Source organism: Rhincodon typus, chromosome 34 (assembly GCF_021869965.1).
Source record: "Rhincodon typus isolate 14 chromosome 34, sRhiTyp1.1, whole genome shotgun sequence".
NCBI lineage: Eukaryota > Metazoa > Chordata > Chondrichthyes > Orectolobiformes > Rhincodontidae > Rhincodon > Rhincodon typus.
In genome coordinates this window covers 24,932,953-24,956,074 of record NC_063365.1, presented here as the reverse complement: position 1 = coordinate 24,956,074, position 23,122 = coordinate 24,932,953, and the positions used below count along the sequence as shown (strand labels likewise).

The following is a 23,122-nucleotide window of genomic DNA, read 5'->3' as shown; positions in this document are numbered from 1 at the left end:
ATGAATGATTGATGTGCAGAGGTTACATCATATCGGAATGGTCCATGCCTAGACCAGATGGAGAATGTTCTGTTTAAAATTTTATCCACTAACATATTACAGAAAAGAAAGAAACTTTAAAACATATCAGATCTTGAGGGGACTGGAAAGGGTGGATACCAGGAGGATGTTTCCTCTTGTGAGGCAAACTAAAACAAGGCCACTTCTTTTAAGAATAAGAGATCTCCATTTTAAGGCAAGAATGATGAGGTTTTTTTCTCATTAATTCTCTTCCCAGAAGGTGGAGGAAAAAGGGTCTTTAAATTTATTCAAAGCTAAGTTAGATACATTTTTGATGGACAAGGGAGTCAAGAGTTATGGGGTACATTATGGAATGTATAGCTGACAATATGACCAGATCAGCCATGATCTTATTGAATGGCAGAGCAGAGTCGAAGCACCAAATGGACTACTCCTGCTCTTAAGTACTAGAACATCGCAACACAGAACGAGGCTGTCAAGTCTATGTTGTTGTTTCTTTCCATGACTGTTGAGCAGAATCCCTGTCTCTTGATGAGCAGCTGATTCGCCTCTTACCAGGGTTAAGCCAACGCAATTTCAGGAACAAGTGAAAAGCCTTTAAACAAAGATAATGAAAACTTGAAAGTGAATTCTTTTCAGGGCCATTGAAATGTTATTTCTGTTAAATTACAAACATCCAGACAGAGAGATTTAAGGAAATAAATCAAAATCCTTTTAAAGTGGAGCAAATATATGCTAAAGTCATTGTGTACAGAATACTCAGCATAGATTAAAGCTGCAGAACTACAGATGCAACATGAAATGATGTCAATTCAATAATGTTGCCTTCATAATGTAGCTGTATCATCTTGATCAGGCTCAAAACTAAAATTAAAATGTTAGTCACATGTTTATAGAACAACAATCAACCTCTCACAACATATTACATTTTTATGACAAATAATCACCTGTCCTAAATTTGGAATGGAAGTATCCATAAATCTTAATATAAATGGGTGTACCTTAAGAGAATACCATATATGGCATAACCAATTGTTAAAGCTGATTTCACTCATAGCTAAACTACCGTTTTTAAGGACAGACAACATCTAGCATTAGCAAAAAGATCCACAAGGGCAGGAACTGTCTCTTTTCTCTGCAGCAAAAACCACCTTAAGCCTGACAAAAGCCACTTTTCTTTCCCCCAGCAGTTGCTGTAAGCTGTGGCTCTTAACCAGGAAGGTTGAGACTTTATAAGTGTGAATCAGCCACCCAGTATCTTCTCCAAACAAGTGAAAGTATATGAAGAAGGAGAATCAAACAGTAGCATGTCCTGAGAATCCAAAAGGGAGCATATCAGCAAACCATATGAATAGATTCCACTGAACCGTCTTACCAGTCTCTCCCTCTGCCCATCACATGCATTTTATTTCCTATCTGTATGTGCTTATAAGAAATGTCTATATGAGGTTTAGAATTTTAACTATCAGAGTTATATGCCAATGGTTCATAATTGTTTATTCATAGCTAGAGTCTACTTATTTGTAATAAGTACTGATTTGTATTAAGTACAGAAACCTTACTTTCTGTCAACCTTGGTCAAAAACACAGGCAAATTGGGGGCTTTTATGTACTTATTAAAACTATTTAACTTTTGTGATGACTTTGGGAAGAACATGCTTGCAGTACACTACCCAGTGAGATGTAGCACTTCCTTCAATATATTCAGTGACATGGCTTCCACTGCATCCTGTGGTAGAGCATTCGACAGGCTCAGCACCCGCTGTGTGGAAAAAATTTCCCCTACCACCAATTTGAGATGGTCTGCTACATATCCTGAGACTCTGCCCCTTATTCTGGAGTTCCTGGCCAGGGGAAACATCATACCCAGTCTGTCCAGTCTATCAATGAGATTCCCTCTCATTCTTCACCAATGAGTACAGGCCCAGTTGAACCAATGTCTTCTCCATATGACAGAGATTTTTAAAATTATGAAGTGGTGCGACCGAGTGAATTGGGAAAAATTTCCTCCGATGCAAAGCCAGTAATCATCAATTTAAAACAGAGAGGCCGAAGAAAATTTCATTCCACAAATAAATGAAGAATGGAGTGCTTCAGCACAGTAAGTGTCTGTGGCAGGAACCAATGCATCTTTTAAAGGAAATTTGAAAATTTAAAATCAAGGGAAATTCCTGAAAAAGATAAGGAGTTAAATGACATCATTCTGCATGATTAACTACAATGGCAACATATGAGCAGCTTTTAGTTTAGAGCCATGTGTTATATCTAAAAAGCCAGTTCCTGAAGGTTAAAAACTGAGTCAATATTTACACACTTTTCCTGGGCTTTATTTAGAATTACACATTGTACACAAGCATGTCCTAAATCAAGAACCACAGTCTCTTTACAGGGGCAAAAGTGAATAGCCAATTAATGCCACAGCAAAATACAGTAGATGCAGGAAATCTGAAATAATAATAGAAAACTCTGGAAATGCTAGGTAGATCAGCAGCATCTGATCAGAAAGTGAGCTAACGTTTCAGGTCCATGACCAAGGTTATTGTCCACCATCTACATAGAACTAAGACATGTTATATAATTGTCATTAAATTTGTATAGGAGTTTCAATCAACCTGTTCAGTCATGTTATGACACAATCCTGATCTGCTGGCCCAGAGGAAGAGACACTAGGGCCTTGCCATAAGAGTCCCCACTGTATTCATTCATGCTTGATTCTAAATGGAATATTGCCGATTTTTCTTCTGAAGGCAGTAGCTTGTTTTATTATTGTACCATTTATGTAAGGACACAAGAACCTGGAGCAGGTGTAGGCAATTCAGGGCCTCGAGCCTGCTCCACCATTAAATACCATCATAGCTGATCTCAAACAAAAACAGAAATTGCTGGCGAAAGTCAGCAGGTCTGGCAGCATCTGCCAGGAGAAAGCAGTCAACATTTTGAGTCTGGTAAGGCTTCATCAGAGCTGATAGCAGCTAGAAAAATCTGGTAATAATGGTGAAGATGAAGTTTTGGTGTTTCTGCGTGGTGGTGGGGATGGGGGGTGGTGTTGACCAGACAGGTGGATATGGAGCCGACTAAGAGATATCAAAGGGGGAAAGGATAGCGAACAAGGAGATTATTGATAGTAGATCAGGGCAGAAGGGAAACTGGAGAAGGAATAATGGGAGCTAAGAGTAGGAAAGAATGGGTTGGCTGTGCTAAAAGCAACCCATGTCACAAGAGGACCAGAGTGTGGGGATGGGTCAAAAACGTGGAAGGACCAAATCAAGCTCTAAAGTTACTGTTGAGCCCTAGAGGCAACATTATCAACAAGAGAAAAATGAAATGTTGTTCTTTGAACTTGCACTAAAGCTTGCTGGAACACTGCATCAGGCCTGCAACAGAAATGTTGGTTTGGGAACACAGTGGTGTGTTGAACTGGAAGCTGAGGATCATTTTTACAGACAGAATTTAGGTGTTCTGCAAAGCAGTCACCTAGTCCGCGTTTTGTCTCCCCAGTGTAAAGGGGACCACACTGTGAACAGCAAATACAGTTGACAAGATTGAAAGAATTGCAGATAAATTACTGCTTCACCTGGAAGGTATTACTGGGGCCTTGGATAGTGAGGAGGTAAAGGGGAGGTGTTATATCTTCTGCTATTTCATGGGGAGGTGCTGGGAATGGGGGACAAGTGGACCAAGGTATGCTGGAGGATATGGTCCCTGCAGAATACTCACAAAGGACAGCTGATTTCATCTTGGCCTCAACTTCAATTTCCTGACTTCTCCCCATTCTTTAACCCATTACTGTATAAACATTGGCTCATCTCCTCCTTAGATTTATTCAGTGCTTCAGCATCCACTGCACTCACTGGAGGTAGTCAGTTTCATACATTTCTAGCTGGTTTTTCTTTCGCCTCCAACTTTTGACTGCCCTACCCTACCTGCAGAGTGAAGTCGAGGGAGACGGACTGCAGCCGGAGCCTGAGCGGGAGCTGAACACAGGCCGGGTCCCGCGGTGACAGCGGGGCAAGGAGGAGCTGATTCACAGGCCAAGTCCCGGAGTGGCTCCCAAGCGAGTGCTGGACGGAGGCCGGCACGTGAGGGCAGTTGGTCTTATGTTCTGGGGCTGACAGGCACCGACTCATGTTGGAGAGGGACTGGAACTTAAGTACTTATGGTCACTTTTATTATCATTCTGGACTTTTTAAACTCCGTTCCCATGCTAACCTTTTTTTTAAACTCTGTAACAACATTTAAAATATCTGCACCTTGGTACTCTGTACCTAAGATGGCACCAAGAGGTGACATTACAAACTTTTCACTGGTCTCATTCGAGTGCATGTGACAATAAAGGCTAATCTGATTCTGGAGATTCACGACCCTTTGAGAAAAGTAATTTCTCCCAATCTCGGTTTTAAATCTGCTACTCTTATTCTAAAACTGCAATTCCTCGTTCGAAATTGCCCTACAAGGGGACACATCCTCTCTGTGTCTAATGTGAATACTACTTATGAATCTGTGAATAACATGCAGCGTACAGGGTTATTCCCTTGAATAATTAAGGCATGAGAAAGTCCGCTCTTTGTTGCCCAAAGCCACTTTCTAAGTGTCAGAAACAATCCAGCTAACTCTTTTATTTAAAGTTAGCTATTTATATAAACATGGCACTACCTACTGTAGAATGTTGGAATGTTTTAACATGTTTGTTGCAAGCAACTTCTGGTTGATATTTATGAATGAGATATATAAAGGAAGCATGTAACTGTTATCAGTCAAGCATACATATGTTTTATAGAATCAGAAATAGCTTGAACTACTCTACTGTTTAAGCTATATATAACTTAAAATTGTGTCTGAAAGTCCTTTTTACATTGACATTTGAGTGTAAATGACTGCTGGTAATATATCAAATTTCCATGGGATTAGTACTAAATGCTAGCTGAAAGTCCAGTATTAGAGTGTTGTAAGTGCTAACAATTATTTAAGTGAATGTTAACAGGAATGGAAGTAGTTGGAAATCACCTCTTACCTGAGCACTTATTGATAAGTTAAATGAAATGCTTTTTTCAAATCAGATCAATGAAAGGTCTGAGCAGGTAAATGCCCTGCATTGTAGCGTGTAAAATGAAATCTACAGTCACATACTGTGATAACAATAGAATTTATTTCAGAACTCTCGCTGTTCAATTTATATGGGAAGGCAATACATAAGCAACACATAACATTTACAAAGCAACATAAAGGTCTTCTCTATATATACATACCTCAGACTATCAAAGCAGAACAACTTGAAGAATTGACTTTAGATGTTTTTCAAAGAAGATGGTGACAAGAAAAATCTCTATGTTCTCAAATGGTACCTCATCAGAATCACTATAAGAAATACAAACTCCTAAAATTTTGCTGTATCTTCACTACATTGTGCTTCAAAGCATTATAATATACTTTAGATTAAGGATCTCAGAGTGCATGATTGACCCTCTATGTCAAACTTCAACTCGGGCAAACAATTCTTGACTCCTTCTGGTGCAATTCAATTTAAGCATCTGCAGAAAAGCAATTGGATACAAACGTACATGCCTGTCAGGGCCCCAGTTACGTCTATGTTGAAATAATACAGCATACATCTAGTCAGATTAGACATCACAATTACACTTTGCCTTCTGGAAACAGAAACAAGTATTAAAGCAGTCTGATTGCAGCATTTCAAATGTGGAGTGGCGAGATAACTTCTTTTGTGATTTAGCCTCTCAGATATTTAAGAAATTTCAGAATCTTTTAGAGGCCAAATTAAAAGATTAAACTGAATTACAGAACACTGTGTTTGCACCTATTAGCTCCATCATTAAGCTACTGTGGGCAGGTGCTGACAAGAGGCCAGTCCTTTGTCACAGAGAACATAAAAGTTAGAAGATGCAGAGGATCAAGCACCTTGGATTGTTCTTGCAGCCAAACTAATGGCTAGAAAAACAGCGTAAAACAATATGTATAGAAGTGATAGCAATGTACAGTGCAGAAAAACTGTGTTATAGTTTGCTTTCAGAAAAAGTGCAATAAAAATTTAGCTCAAAATGTGCTGTCAACATTTTGCTCCAAATGAACAATTCCCTACGTTGTTTCCATCCACTTGAAGAACTAACTTACATGTCAATGGCATCCTTGTGAAAATCTTTTATTGAACATATGCTAGAGGCAAATTCCCATCCTGCCATTCACAACATAATGACACTGATTCTGGAAAATCTAGTGCTCAGAAGTCATCCCAATTTTAAAAATAATTTACAAGAGACTGGACATCCATAAATGCCACAAGTAGGAAAACACACTGACCTCAATTTTTACTTGTGCTTTGATTCTGTTCACGTATCAAAAATTTCAATTCTGGATCATACAAATTACAATCAATATCAAAACAGCAAGACGATATTTCATGAACTGAGCTTAAATTCAATTTCTAATAGTGATAACCTTCCTCTATAATTGGATTTTTCTGTTTGCATTTCAGTTTTAACTGCAACAAATAGAATTAAATGGAGAAAAAAGTATCACAAGGAAAAAACTTAGCTTTGTCCCTCCTAGATGTTTTTACTCTCTTTGTAGGAAACCATACCTTTGTGTTTCACTATTCCCATGGTGATACTGTTCCTGTCCATTCCAGCGTGGATATCTTTTCCTCCAGAATCCTTGGTTTCTCGTTCCTCTCTCTGATCTTTCCAGATGAGCCATACTTTCACAGGCCTCTGAAGAAAATGTCATTAAAAAAACATGAGGAATAATATTTCCTGAGATATTATTGTTACATCAGTTTTCCATTACAATTCACAAAACATCACACGCTTGATCTAAAAGCTTCTCCATAAATTTGATGTATCACAGAGGAAGACACATTCAGAGTCCTTTTCTGATCATTTATGTTTTCAGATGTTTCAGATGTTGAAAAAGTCATGCAGTCTTGTGCTTGAAAGGAACAAAGCCTAAAGAAATTCGCAATGACTATTTGTCTATGATTACCTGACACCTTGAAGTGATATTGGATTCCACAAATATAAGCCTGACAGGGCCATTCCAATGGTTTTTACTTACAGTGTGCTCTACAACAAAGTGAGGTGGCTGTGTTTCAGCTGCTCAGATAGACACATCCACAAACTCAAAACAAATTGGATCATTTTGAAAGGCAAAGTTATAGAGTCATAGAGTCATAGAGATGTACAGCATGGAAACAGACCCTTTGGTCCAACTTGTTCATGCTGACCAGATATATAGCCCCAGCCTATTCAGCCTCTTCCTATAGTTTAACCCTTCAACACCGACAACATCCTTGTTTTCTGAATCTTTTCAAGTTTGAATATGGTTCCAGAAAGAGGTGTTGCCTGCACATCCCAATTTTAAGTCAACTCGTGTGGATTATAAGGATCCATACGGGTGTGGTTTACCACAAGGTCCAAAATGTTCATCACAAATGGCTAGTTATGAAACTCAAAACTGAGGTATTCAGGATAAACTTGGAATATATAAGAAACTGCTGAATATAGAAAGTAAGAATTCATTTAGTAGTCATTTGGTAGTATAAAACTTGAGTATTGCTAGAAAAAGTCTTGTCAGTTTATTGCTTTGCACACATCAAGACAACTTGTTAAATCTTAATGCATTTGAATGCAGATTGAAAAGATACCTCCAAAAATGTTCAAAAAATGCCATCCTGTATATATTCAAAAGTGACATTCTTACCCAATTGAGAAGAACTAGGGAAATACTTCTCTCCCAACACCCACTAAGACACTGATAATAATCTGGTGTTTGCTATGCATTATTAATGCTAATGTACCATTAATTACTGTTATGTATCATTAAAGTTATTAACAACTGAAAATCCAGAATAGATGCGAAATCTCAGATACAGAGAGGGAAAGGGATGTTAATAATAGATTTATCTACACCTCTATCATGGTCCAACTGAATGGCTGAGTGACGGATTGACAGATACCAACCCTACATCAACAATACATAACTTCTCTTTATTCACCAAGAGAAATTAAATGCCCTAGTTGCTGTTAATCATAAAATTTTATGGAGAATGTGGAAGATTCCATGGGATTATCTGAATGAATGATTTCTAAACATATATATTTGGGTCTTACAGGTTCTGTAGCCTTATAATTATGGTACTGGACTAGGAACCCAGAGGTCTTGAGTTCAAATCTGACCATGGGAAATTGAGCAATCAGATTCCAACAACCTCGTAATTTGTGGGCTCAAACAGTGAAAGCTGTGTGATTATCATCAGAACTTTACTAGTTCACTGTTGTATTTTGGCAACGGGCATCCTGATCCAGGTTGGCCAACACAGACTTCCAGTTTCAAGCGTCATGTTTGGCTCTTTATATCTTAGGTACTCAAAGATGAACAGTAAACATTGCCTTGTCAGGGTCACTGATGCCTCAAGTCAGAAAAATAATTCTAAAATAGAATAATCAAGCAACTGCAGCTTTGACTGCTGAAGTACACTCCGGAGAATTCAATAGCAAATCCAATTCAGGAAAGCTGTCTGATTTCTCTGACTGACAACTGTGAAAACTAACTACAAGGAGTTTCATTTCAACCTATCAACAACTAGAGACATTATTTATCATGAGGCATTTAACAACCATAGCAGTGTAGAACAGTAATGAGTTTTGACACAACAACCTAAAGGCAAAGATTGTGGTAAAGACTTTCCAAAAGGATCTTATAAAAAAAGTCAGTTATAGCACCACCTGTGAAAAAAACTGACAGGAAGGATATTAGAAGCTAAAAAACAAAAAAAAACAAAAAATGCTGGAGAAATAGCAGGTTTGGCAGCATCGGTGAAGAGCAAACAGGGTTGACATTTCAAGTCCAGTTCTGAGGAAGGGTCTTCAATTCTCCCATCTCTTCTGTACCAAATGCGCAGTATGGTCAAACAGTCAGCGTGTGCCAGAAAATAAAGACTCACTTAAGTGTGAAGACCAACAACTGACTATGTTATGGAGGTATATTTTTTTAAATTGGAATCAGAGCTGGAGGTTGAAATTTGGGGGACCACTGACAACTTAGATCCACACTGCAATTTTAATACAGAAAAGATGCTGCAAATTACTTCAGAGAAGCATAATGAGGCAAACAACAATAACTTTAGCATATGCCCATCAAATACCAAGGCAACTGAAAAAGAAGTTCAACATTTGAAACGGTGAGCCGATTAATTTGTTTACAGGATCTCAACAAAGTAAATACTGAGAAAAGTTGCTTCCCTCCTCCATAAAAGGGCACATGGCCTTTGCAATGTCCAGTGCTTCCAGCTATTTCTCAATATCATGTGGAATAAACTGAATTAGCTGGAAGCAGCCATCGGTCATGCTGAGGGCCTCAGGAGGACACTAAGACAGATCATCCAACTAGCACTTCTGGCTGAAATGGATGCAAATGCTTTAGGCTGGTCTTTAACACTGATGTGCTGGGCTCCCCCATCAATGAGGTTGCAGATATCCAAGGATTCTCCTCCTTCTGCTGGCTGTTTAATTGTCGACCAGCATCCATAACTGAATGTGGCAGAGCTTAGAACTGACCCGTTTGTGATGGAATCATTTAGCCCCTGTCTATTGCGTAAAGTTTATGCTTTGATGTGGAGGCAATCCTGTGCTGTAGCTTCACAAGATTGACACCTTAATTTTAGAAATGCATGGCATTGCTCCTGACATGCCCACATTCAATCTTCATTGAGCCAAGTTGATCCCCTGACTTTACTGAAATGGTGGAGCAGGGGTTAGGCCAGAACATGAGGTTATAGACGATGGTTTGAATACAATTCTGCTATTGATGGCCCACAGCATCTCATGGAAACCTAGTTTTCATTGCTAGATCTGTTTGGAATCTATCCCATTTAACATGGTGGCAATGCCACATATGATGATTGGGGTGACTCCTTTTGTCATGGACAATGCATCTGTGTCAGGCAGACTGATGAGGACACAGTCATGTATGATTTTCCCTCTTGTTGCCCAGGAGGAAAAACTAGCAAAATTGATGAATTATGCAAACTGGTCTGACTTGTCTTCAGAATGGAGCTCAATTTTGATGAGCATGTTCTTTCTCAAGAAGTTTTTGTGCAAATGTTTTTTCCCCCCTCTGGGTGCTTCCCTAGCCAACTGCGACCAGCAGCCACGCCTTTTCGGATTCTATCAGTGTGGCCAAATGCTACCAAGTCACTTTTGGTGATGAACATTAAAGTACCCACTCAAAGTACATTCTGTGCCCTTGCTGCATTCAATGCAACATTTAGTGGGTTTTCAACATGGAGAAGACATGCTCATCAGCTGAAGAAGTGAGGATGATCGGTAATGAACAGTACGAAGCTTTCTTGCCCACGTTTGACCCGATGCCGTGAGATTTCACAGGGCTTGAAGCGATGTTCCCCTTAAGTTTCTTACTAGTTCCAAGGTCCATGCATGGCAGCAAGTTCCAGAACTGGAAGTTAATGCTGCGATTGGCATGCTGATGCTGATCAACATGTGCATTGTATTGCAGCGGCTCCACACACAGCTTCGAGAGAATGTTACCCTGGAGTCAATATGTCGAGGATTCCCAGGGCAACTCCCTCCTAACTCTGTACCACTGTGCTGCCATTTCTGCAGTATCAGTTCCTTCATTGCAACAAGGAATATCTAAGGTTAGTGATGGCATTGTTTGGGAGATTGCCAGCCATGACCACAACGAAGTCATACCATACACATCACGTCAGGCCATTGGTCAACTGGTCTGTGGGACAGCTCTCCTAATTTTGGCACAAACTCCCTTACATTAGAAGGAGGAATTTGCAGCGTCAACAGGGCTGGGTTTGTCATTGTCGTTTCCAGTTTTGAGGTCAATATCAAGTCTTCCATCTGGTTTTATTCCTTTTTTCAAGATGTGATAATGGTGTCATAGAACTAACTGGCTTCTGAGACCATTTCAGAGGGCACTTAAGGGCCAGCAAGACTGCTAAAAGAAACAGCGACATAAGGAAGATTTTTTTTAATGCAGCAAGTGGATAAGATCCACAAAGCACTGCCCGAGAGTATGATGGAAACTGTCAAAATAGCATTGGATCATTATTTGAAGAGAAAACATTTGCAGGACTGTAATGAAAAGGTGAATTGCTCTTGTAAAGATGACAGGCTAAATGTTTCATTATGCACTGTAATTATTCTATAAATCAGACAATAGGTCTATAAACCAAGCTTTAAAAAATAAGCCTGAAGACTAAAGACATCAGAATATTTTTCACCCAGTTAGTGGCAAAGGAAAAGCCATTTAGTTGGGAGTCAAGAGTTTGTGTTGTACCATAGGATTCACATCAAACCTCTATTTGAGTATGCTTAGAAAGGGAGATACAGGATTTCAACACAGTGACAGTGAAGAATGGCAAGTTATACTTCCAAGTTAGTATGGGTGGGATTTGGCGGAAAACTTGCAGGTGGTGGCGTGCACGTTCCTGTCTGTGTGGAGGAGGCAAATTCACTCATGGCTGTCTAAAAAGAAGTGGTATGCGCTTCCAGGTAGTAGAGGTCACAGGTTTGGAAAGTACAATGAGGGTGCTTTGGTGAGTTACTGCAGTGCTATTGTAGATGGTAGGAGCTCTTGTGGCACTGTGGCAGTGTCCCTTCTTCTGAAACAAGAGGCCCGGGTTCAAGTCTAACCACCACCAGAGGTGTGCGATGACATCTCTGAAGAGGTTGATTGGAAAATATCGAGATGGTACACAGTGCGGACTCTGCAACAGTGGTGGAGACAGTACCCATGTTTAAAGTGGTGGATCAGGTGCAAATCAAACAGGCTGCTTTGTGCTGGATGGCATCAAGCTTGAATGTTCTTGGAGCTGCACTAATCCAGTCACACTCCTGACTTGTGCCTTGTGGATAGTGGACGGGTTCTGATGAGTCAGGATGTGAATTATTTGCAGCGTTTGACTACCTGCAACTTTTGAATACATTACACACATCAATAGGTCACCATCTTAACCATCCCATTAGCTAGTCTTGTGTGCCAACCCATACAGCTCACTCATTCACACCACTAAAAACAAACTACTCATCTGTCTCATAAACATTATTTGTGGGATCTTGCTGCGTGTTCCTGCATCACAATCAGTGCACTTTACAAAGTATCTCTAACTATAAATGAAGCCTTGAGACGTTTTTGACAAATGTGGCAGATACTCTACCTTTATGCAAGTCTGTTATTTATTTCCATTTATGGGCATGGGCATCACTGGCCAGGCTAGCATTTATTATCCATGATTAGTTGCCCTTGAGAAGATGGTGGTGAGCTGCGTTATTGAACTGCTGTAACCCATCTGCTGGAGGCACACCCACAATGCTGTTAGAAATGGGAGTCCCAAGATTTTGATCCTGTGACACGGAAGGAATGGTGATATATTTCCAAGTCAGGATGGTTAGTGGTTTGGAGGGGAAATAACAGTAGGTGGTGTTCCCATATCTCTGTTGCCCTTGTGACCATTACCATCTAGACAGACAAGTTTGCAAGGTGCTATCTATGAAGTGTTAGTGAATTTCTTTTTGTTGTTTGCTTTCCAGAGAGCTCATTTTCTTCATATTTAATATCAGTTTATACTTCAACCTGCACATTTTCAGATAATTTTTTTTGTGACGTAACCAAATCGCAAGACAGTTCTTTAAGCATGGATTATGCTATACCATACTATGGATTATAAAGTTTCAGTAAAATTCATCTAAACCTATGTCTTAATTTTTTAATTATACACTTAAGTATCTTATTCCCTTCAATAAATATTTTCATTATGTTGTCTAGACATAAAAATTTTCTTGCCTTTTATTACTGTCAGGTTTCTTTCTAACTGCCATTGTGCTACTTCAATCCCATTCATCCCTTGCATTGTCTCAATTTGTATAATACTTCACATCTCTATGCAATATACTTAATTTACAACTTGTCTGTCCCTATTCCATAATCAAAGTGAATAATTCTGCACATTTTATAACTGCATCCTCCAACACGAATGCCTTCCCTCATTTTGCCTGTTTTATGACCATGAATCTAATTATAAAACTAATATTCTAGCAACTAACTGTTATCTATTTATTATTCAAAAGCAAACTTACCATTCCACATCAAGCTCTCAATTTTAAAAAAAATAAAAGAACAAACTTCCAGATGCTCGGAATATCCCAAGGATGCTTCAAAGCCAATGACAGTTTGTTAAGTACTGGAACCTATGGAGAGGTGATGACCTAGTGGTTTTATGCCTAGAATATTAATTCAGATACCCAGGTAATGTTCTGGAGATACAGGTTCGAAACCATCATGACAGATGGTGAAATTTAAATTCAGTTAAAAACACCTAGAATTAAAGGGTCCAATCCCGTGTTCTAATCTTTGAATTGTACACTTAAGTAACTTATTCCATTCGTTAATTCCTTCATCATGTTGTCGAGACATAAACATTGACTTGCCTGACAGATTTCTTTTTGTCAGAAATTATCTGGTTCACTAATGCCCTTTAACGAAGGAAACTGCCATCTTTACCTGATCTGGCCTACAGGTGACTCCAGACCCATCGCAATGTGGTTGACTCTTAACAGCCCTGAGGGCAATTACTGATGGGTGATAAGTGCCGTTCTAGACAGATACCCACATCTCATTAATGACTTATAAAAAGGCAGTTTGTGCACAGTAAGATCCTTTATATCGCAATTACATAAATGCCCAGTTAACTGTTCGACAGTGCTGCTTGCAGAATGTTGTTGTTCAAGATTTGAGCTTCTTAAAAATTACTGTGGGTCTCCCAAAACTCGCATGAACAGGCAGTCAGGAGAACACAATGTCAAAGATTGCACCTTCGATAATGCAGTCTTGAAATATCCTCATTAAATTATTTGAGAACAATGAACAATACAGTACAGGAACAGGCCCTTCAGCTCTCCAAACCTGCACCAACACAGTTTGCCCTTCCATATTAAAACAACTTCACTTATAGGATCCATATCCCTCTATTCCCTTCCCGCCTCGCACCTTGAACTGTGTCCCCTTGTAATTGACCCCTTCACCCTGGGGGAAAAAGCCTCATACTTTCCATTCTATTCATGTCATTCACAATCTTATAAATTTTTATCAGGGCATCCCTCAACCTCCCACATTCCAGGGAAAACAAACCCAGACTATCCAACCTTTCTTCACAGCTAAAATCCCCCATACAAGGCAACATCCTGGTAAACCTTTTCTGTACCCCTCCAAAGCATCCATCTTTCCGGTAATATAGTGACCAGAACTGTACTTAATAATTTGCCCAGTTCAAAACAACTAGCTTTTGACTGTGGGTCCGTGGATGCAAGTAAAGCTGACTGTTACAGAAATGATCTTGCCCAACCACATTCAACTCAACTGAGTTGTAAAAAGGAACATTGAATTAGTGAAGTCCTCCATGTGAGACTGTGGAAAAATCCTACAGGTGTAGTGTTTTATGTGTTGCGTTTCAATGGATACTTTTCCAAACTGAAAGCAAGTTCCAGCATTTGTCAATGACAACAGCAAAGCACAGTTGTAGGATGTACCACAGGGTTAGGCTCAGGCTACTGGAAGTGAATGTGCATTTCTCAACCATCTCCCTTATCATAAGGGAAATTTGCACACTATTTGCAGTTATAAATTACCCAACATACACAGTCAAAGAAAACTATAATTCATGAGCAATGTGTTAATTCCAGTCAGTCCCACGTTCACCAGTCTCTGAATGCCCATTTACTACAAAATCTTTAAAATGACCAGGTCTTTTGAAGGCACACAGACAAGCTGGTGTTCGTGGTTTGTGTGGTATTTGTTCATTCTTGCAATAATATTCTCTCTCTGGGGAGTTACGTTCCCATTATGATTGCTTGACAAAGATGTGCATGTGTCAGATTAGTTGTTTCTGCTGTGCTGATGATTTCCAGAACGTGTCAAAGCTGTTGTTGCTCATTATTTGATTCACATGAAAATTGCTTCTTGTTCTGTGCCCCAGTACTAGTACACAACCTGTAGAGGTTCACACTTTGATGGCACTTTAAGTAAAAACTTCAGACAAGAGCCCAACAAATTGTCGCACAGCTTTCACATGCTGTATCTCTACTACAGCTCACACCTTGTCAGGATTCACCAAAGCCTTTGTGCTGTTGATTCATGACCTATGTACTTGATTTCAGAAATTTCCAACATCACTTTTTCCTTGATAGCTTAGCTATTCTGCAGCCTTTTAATTGTAACATTAACTTCCACCAATAACCTTGGGCCTTGTCTCCCTCCCCATTTTGTTGCTAATTTCTCCCACCGACTTTGCATTATCTTTTCCGTTATTTATTTCATTCCTTTGTCTAGCTGTCTGCACAGTGGTCAGTATTTTACCTGTCTTTACACTGAACTGATCCACAAGTTGTCATCTTGATGGCAATTTAAAAGTTTGATTTGCAAACTAGCTAATTTATTGACTGTCTCTCCATAATAGGCTTCAGGATACTTGAAACAAAAACAGAAACTTAGCAGGCTCTGGCAGCACCTGATGAGAGAAAACAGAGTTAATATTTCAGGTTCAGTGACCCTTCTTCAGAACACCCTTCTGCAGAAGAGTCACTGGACCCAAAACAATAACTCTGCTTTCTCTCGGGACCTGATGAGATTCTCCAACAATTTGTTTTTGTTCCAGAGCCCCAGCATCCACAGTTCTTCGCTTTATTTCAGGATCTTTGACTTAACCATTTTACCAAACAGGTAAAGGCTATCACATACCACATACTTCATTGTCAATAAACGTGGAGCTGGATAAACACAGCAGGTCAGACAGCATCCAAGGTGCAGGAAAGTCAACGATTTGGGCCAAATCCCTTCGTCAGGACTGGGGAGGGAGAGGCGAGCCCAGAAATAGAGAGATGGGGTGGGGTTGAGGGCGGGTAGGTGGGGTGGTGATCGGTGGATGCAGGTAAGGGTTATAGTGATTGGTCAGTGGGAAGGGTGGAGCGGATAGGTGAGTAGGAAGATGGACAGGTCAGGTCAGGAAGGTGAGGGGGAGGGGGAGGATTGGACATTGGATAAGGCTGGGAGCGGTGGGATTTTGAAGCTGGTGAAGTCAATATTCAGGCCCTTGGGCTGTACGCTCCCAAAGCAAAATATCAGATGTTGTTTCTCCAGTTCAGCCTCACTCTGACAGTGGAGGAGGCCAAGGATGGACATGTCACCAGTGGACTGGGAGGGGGTATTAAAATGGATGGCAACTGGAAGGTCGGTTGGTTGGTGCATGCAAAGCGCAGATGCTCTGCGACCGGTCCCCGAGTCTGCGTTTGGTCTCCCCAATATAGAGGAGACCACATTGGAAGTAACAGATACAATAGATCAGGTTGGATGAAGTGCAGGTGAAACTCTGCTGGATCTGGAAGGATTGTTTGGGGCCTTCGACGGACATGAGAGGGGAGGTATAGGGGCAGGTGTTGCACCTCTTGTCGTTGACTTTCCTGCTCCTCTGATGCTGTGTGACCTGCTGTGTTTGTCCAGCTCCTTGTTTCCAGCATCTGCAGTCCTTCTTGTCTCCTAGTCATTAAAAACCACATATTTCATTTTTTTTCATTCCTTTGAAGGTGAGAGGTGCACATCCAAAACATTAATATGTGTTTTCTTCACAGTTCAGCCTGACCCAATTGACAAAGAATTCTGCAATTTTGAAGGACATTTTATAAAACCAATTTTTATCCTCCTCACCAAAAATAAAATCATCTCCCTTACTCCAGAACATGAGAAACCAGTGCTGCACATTCCTCCTGCGCTGGGGCAGGGTCCTTTCTTTTACATCATTTTACTCTCAACACAAGCTGCTTAACAGTTTACATATTTCAGCCTCCAAGGGAAAGGAATGGATCTGGGAGCTCCGAAACCTTACTGGTTTTAGGAGGAAAAGGACCTGCACAAGGAATTAGGTAATCACATCATTTAGCAACAAGCAACATATCATCAAATGGTGAATTTACTTAGTTGTGCAGACAACAAACTCTACTTTTCTTCAGTACAATAACAGCTACCACAGCTGTACTTTTAAGCATATTCAACAACTCTGCCACAGGCCTGCTTGTTGTGACTGAATTTCTCAGTATGCACAATGGCCTATTCTTGGCAAGCCTGGTCACTGTAAGGAAAACTCTAACTTCGGAAACAACAGACAAAATTGTGCTTTTTAAATCCTACCAAAAAGGCTTTGAAACCATTTACTTCATTACCACTGGTAAATCTTTCTTGCACCTGCTTTCTAGCCTCAGTCAGGTGAGTAAAATACATAAGAACTCTGTATGAAGGCAGACTTACTGGGCCCTGCTGCTGTTTCTCAGCTGTCTGGAAACTGGATACAGTACTAACTGTGAGTACATGATTCATACCCGAAGGAATTTTCCTACCCACATGGTTTCCGAGAGGGAGCGTTTATTAAGGGCAGCATTGGAAAGGCTAGTACACAATCATGAAACTTTGCTAATAAGCTTCACTAATATTCTGCAAATGCCACGTTATTCCTGAAAAATTAAATGCAACAGACAGAAACATGAAACGTAAAATGCAACAGCTTGCAGAAGGTTGTCACGTGACCTATTCAATCCAGAACAAGAATGTTTCACTTAATAATTTTCCATTATATTAATCTAGGTTATGTCTCATAAGCAGGAGGATTTTTTGCTAAGAATTTAAATAGATATGGGATTTTGATTATCAAAGCCTAAAATTTATGACTGATGATTAGTTAGCAAATGTCACAAATAATTTTAGCCATGACATTTTTGCCTCCCAGGGTGTATCCGCTTTCTAGCAAAATTGCTAAATGCTTTGCAAGAGGGAGGGAGGGAAGATTATGCAAATTAATAAATTCTACTGCTACTCCAACAAAGTAATAGACTGATTGAAGAAACAAATGGTGCATTAACTTACAATGATATCCATTTATCTGACCGAAACTTACAGAATGCTTTGGAAAAGATATTTCCACCAAGAAGAGAGGCTAGGACCCAAGGCCACAGTCACAGAGGGAAGGGACGACACTTCAGAACAGAGATGAGGAGGTATTTCTTCAGCCAGAGAGTGGAGAATCTGTGAGAACTCATTGCCACAGGGAGGGCTGAGGAGGCCAAGTCATTGTGTGTATTTAAGACAGAATTATTTAGGTCGTGATTGGTGAGGGGATCAAGAATTATGAGGAGAAGGCAGGAGAATGGGGTTGAGAAACGTTTCAGCCTGATTGAATAACAGAGCACACTTTATGGGCCAAATGGCCTAATTCTGCTCCTATATCTTATAGTTCTATGATCTTACCATTTTCAATTCCATAAACTATCTTGAATATGTCAGACAGCCTCTCAGTTAGAGTCTGAAAAACCTACCTTTCTCCCCCATTTCCTCATAATTCATCCAATGTAATGTACCTTAGCATATTAAAGTAATTATAAAAGCAAAGCAACTCTGTGCTACAGCTTCTACAAAGGACAGTCAACAGGGAGTCTGGTAACACCTGCAAAAACATTTTTCGTGGTATCCTTTAAAAAATGAACCTTAATTTGAGGAGGTACACTTCATGACTTTAGCTCATTCCCAAACTCAAGCAAGTACTTCTTTTCAACTCTGCTATCACTGCTGTTTTCTATAGAATGTTAACAGGTAATTTGTGCACAGCAAGATTCCACAAAGAGTAGTGATGTAACTGGCCAGAGCTTTTTAAGGACATTGATTGATTGCCAAGACTCTAGGCCAACTGCAAACTCCATCTCTGGGACCTGACTTCAAATTCAGAATGTCTATACCCTAATTGTTGAAAAAATCATTAATGAAACAAGTTGAATCATCTACTTAACAGGTGGGTATCCATGACAAAATACAATATCTGACTTTGGTTTTACTTGACTATGTTAATAAATATCACAAAGAAACTGATACAAGACACAGAAACACACTGGAAAGCCACTTTTTTTTTGGACTGTGATCAAAAAATGGGAGAAGATACTGCTTTAAACCAAAGAATCCGCAGAAGACAACACTTGCAATTTTAAAAACAAGTCACTGAAGCACATAGTGAGTTGTATCTATAACATTGCCTTTTGCAAGCATTGAGAGCATATGTGCAGGGTGCATTTATGCACCACATGCGTGCGTGTGTGTATTTACAGCAATTTTTCCCAGAGACAGTCTTTTGATTGACTTTTCAATCATGATAAGCTGATGTAGGATCAGGAGAGCCCAGCTAGTAAAAACTACTTGATCAGTTTCCTGGGCAGGCGACTACATCCTTGGGTATGGAAAATACAGCAGAAACATCAGGCCTGTAAAGAGAAAGCATCCATCTCTCTCTCTCTTTCTTTCTTTCTCTGTTCAGTGGTAAAGGAGAAAATAAACACTTTCAGCCACGATTGAAAGGTGAATCCTCAACCAGCTGAAAGACAGACAGCGAATCGATGTGTCCACAACTACATATCATTAACAAAGAACAGGAAGAAGTTTTAAAACAAAAGCTAAAAGATATGGGCAGCACAGTGGTTAGCACTGCTGCCTCACAGTGCTAGGGACCCGAGTTCCATTCCACCCTCAGGCAACTGTCTGTCTGTGTGGAGTTTGCACATTCTCCCTGTGTCTGTGTGGGTTTCCTCCGGATGCTCCGGTTTCCTCCCACAGTCCAAAGATGTGCAGGGTAGATGGACTGGCCATGGAAAATTGCCCGTAGTGTTCAGGGATGTGTAGCTTAGGTGGGTTGTAGGGGGATGGGTCTGGGTGGGATGCTCTGAGGGTCAGTATGGACTTGTTGGGCTGAAGGGCCCGTTTCCACACTGTAGGGATTCTATGATCTATGAAAACAATTCATCAATGCCTATGATCCAGATTGTGCCAGAACTGTGCTTCTCTAACACATTTTCCCTGTCTAATCCACAATATTTGTGTGTTGTCCGGTCCCTTTGTCTGACTGCTTTTACGCATATAGGAATGTTTCTTTCTTGCCATTGGACAAAAACAGTTTGATTACAGTCAATAGTTATTTTACTGTTAATGGAAGAGGCCTGAAGTGCATATCCTTTTCACCTGAATTAGATAGTTAAGTAAAGTTGGGTGGTACAGTGCTTGAATCAATTTTTTCCTATTTCTGATGACGCCAGGAATAGTGGTGTTTGATTCTCAGTGCATTACCCCAGGCAATCACAACAACACAAACACAGGGAAGGAAATGCCATTAAACTGCTGTTTAAGCGGATTTTTGGCACTGCTGTAGTTTATTCATTGTCTGACCTGACATAAATCATAAATTTTCAGGCTAAGGACTTGGACCTTTCACTTTAATGTTAAAAACACAGTTACTAAGAATTTATTCTGCATTACGACAGCAGCATTCATAATTGTAGTATGATTAGGGTATTTTCAAATGTAGTCACACTCAAACCAAACTACTCCATAATTATGAAATTGCCCTCAACAAAAAAGAAAGCTCCATTTCTAACCATTTGCCATAATGATTCTGGGCTTGATAAAATTACATCTTCCACCTTATCAAATCTCTTCTTTTTACACTTAGGATTTGGATGCTCTGTCAAGACAGCATTAATTTCCATCTCACCTTGCATCAATAGTTATATTATTCTCACATTATTACATGTTATTGAACAGGACAAATGTATGAATGTCAAATTTCAAATGTTCACATAAGTTCATATTTGAGGAGAAAAGGGTGCTGAGTGGTTATACCAAGTTAACTGAGTGGCTGAGCACTACCATGGAGAAAGCAACAGGGTACTACAGATTCTCTAAGTTCCTGGGTAATTTAAAAAAACAGCGCAAGGTATGACAAATTCCTTTTGTTTGCAGGGAGAGAGTCCCTGGCTGTGAATGCAAGTCATTTCTAAGAAGCATAAATGTTTAAGCAGGACCTTTTTGGAAAAACCTGGAGCTTGGGAGCATCTCTCTCTTCACTACTTTCTCCATGGTAATACCTCAGCCAGAGTCAATTTACAAACCAGCGCTCTTCCCTCCTGTAGCAAAACTTGTTCTGAGTGGTGACAATTTGGCACTCATTTTCATCCTTATGAGTGCAAGATAAAAAGCTTCAGGAGCACATCTCTCTTCTCAGAACTGTTCAAATAATCAAACTTAGATGTTAGACTCATAGGACAGATGGGTTCCATTCAGTAAAACTATTGAACAATATCAATTAATTGGCAGTCAAAATGGTGAATTCTGGAGTCCGCTTACAAACTTCACAGATCCCTTAGCAGGATTTGAACTCTCAACACCTGGATTCCTGGACCAGTTCCATTAGAATTAATTTCTGAACTAACATGAACAGGCTTGGAATTATGCCATGCAATAAAATTATCTCTGATAAACTTTTATGTTAGGAAGGGGTGGTCGTCACTTCTCTGATAATTAAAACCGAAACTCCCAGAGGAGGTCACTCGCCTCGTAATCTGTTAAAGGAAATGTGAAAAGTGGTATAATCTGCCTCTCACCCCCAATCTGTTATAAAGGAGTGGCTAAATGAAAGAAATCCCTGATACTCACTTTATAAGCAACAAGTAACAACTTATTTATCTAACTCTAACAGTGAACAAATTAACAGATCTACTAACAAACTGAACAATTCCCCCACCTTAACTACGAACTATTCCCAAATAAAACAAAATTCTAATGGTATGCTGGTCCAATAACTACAACTCCTACTTAAATAAAACAAAGTAATAAGAAAAAAAATAAATTGAAACTTAGTCTCTCAAAATTACATCCAGGATGTCTTCCAAAATGTTCTTTGCCTTTTCCGCCATTTGGCATTCAGGAATGCCTTTCTTGGTTGAATTCTTATGTCAGGAATATTTGCTAAGTGTGCCGTAGTACCTTTCTTTAGATGGTGGTTACTCAGAGCTTAAAGATTTTTACGAGAGCTAGTGAGGTTCTCTTTAGATGGCAGTTTATACAATCATAGAATAGAATCACAGAATCCCTACAGTGTGGAAACAGGCCATTCGGCCCAACAAGTCCACACCGCTCCTCTGGAGAGTATCCCACCCAGACCCATTATCCCACCCCTGATTTCCCATGTCTAACCCACCTAACCTTAACATCCCTGGGCACTATGAGCAATTTAGCATTGCCAATCCACCTAGCCTGCACATCTTTGGACTGTGGGAGAAAACCGGAGCACCTGGAGGAAACCCACGCAGACACGGGGAGAATGTGCAAACTCCCACAGACAGTCGCCTGAGGCTGGAATCGAACCCGGGTCCCTGGCGCTGTGAGGCAGCAGTGCTAACCACTGAGCCAGCGCGCCGCCCACCAGTGCTCTCACACCGATTTTCAAAATGCCCTCTTCTTTTATACCCTAATGACCTATTAATTTCTTACAATAGGATTGCTCCTAGGTTGGAAAAAAAACATCAGATTTAAATTTAATTGTGTTTTGGTACCTAGGGCCTGGTTTAAATTGGCTAAATTCAAAAACCCGCTGTTTTGGTAAAAATGATATTTTGCCGGCTAACAGTATAGCCATTTTGACACAATGTTTCAATTTCAAGAACTCCCCTTGCATCTTGTGCTGCCTACAGACTTTTTTTAAAAAATCTCCAAGCCAAGAAAAGCCCACCATCTTTTAAAGGGACTACGCACTCTTCCCCCTATCATTTTATGAACAAATTCTAATATCGTGCCTTCCAATCCGCAAGTACTATACCCAATTTCGCAACACTCGAGATTAAAAAAATCTTTAATGTATTGTTCAAAAGTTTTTCAAAAAGATTTTAAACAGGAACTGCCTAATTTTAGAACAATTATATACTGTGCTTTTTTGTGTTAAAGGAAATTGTAACTCTAACCTTATCCACTAATGTCCATTCAAGTACAAAATTAGTGTTGCAGCTTGTTTGAGTTCACTTGAGTTTGAGTGTATCAGGGGTTTAAAGCACAAAGCAAATCCTGTGACACGAGAATACAGTTGCAAAGTGGTGCAGTGTTGAAGATCACCCACAATCTGATTGAAGGGCAGTGCAAGCTCACGGGGCTTAGCTCTTGCTCCTATTTCTTATATTACTTCCTTAAATGCTTAATCACTACGCAATTCAGT

The 23,122-nt window shown here is 39.9% G+C and overlaps 1 protein-coding gene across 4 annotated transcripts in view; it reads right to left on the bottom strand.

Moving 5' to 3' along the window:
* The window catches only part of ccser2a (coiled-coil serine-rich protein 2a), a 632,026-nt gene that overhangs the window by 395,794 nt on the left and 213,110 nt on the right, over window positions 1-23,122 (bottom strand). For all 4 annotated transcript variants that reach the window (XM_048616386.1, XM_048616383.1, XM_048616385.1 and 1 more), the window contains exon 5: window positions 6,614-6,743. In XM_048616386.1, coding sequence (XP_048472343.1) covers window positions 6,614-6,743 — 130 coding nt within the window. The remainder of the gene's footprint in view (window positions 1-6,613; window positions 6,744-23,122) is intronic.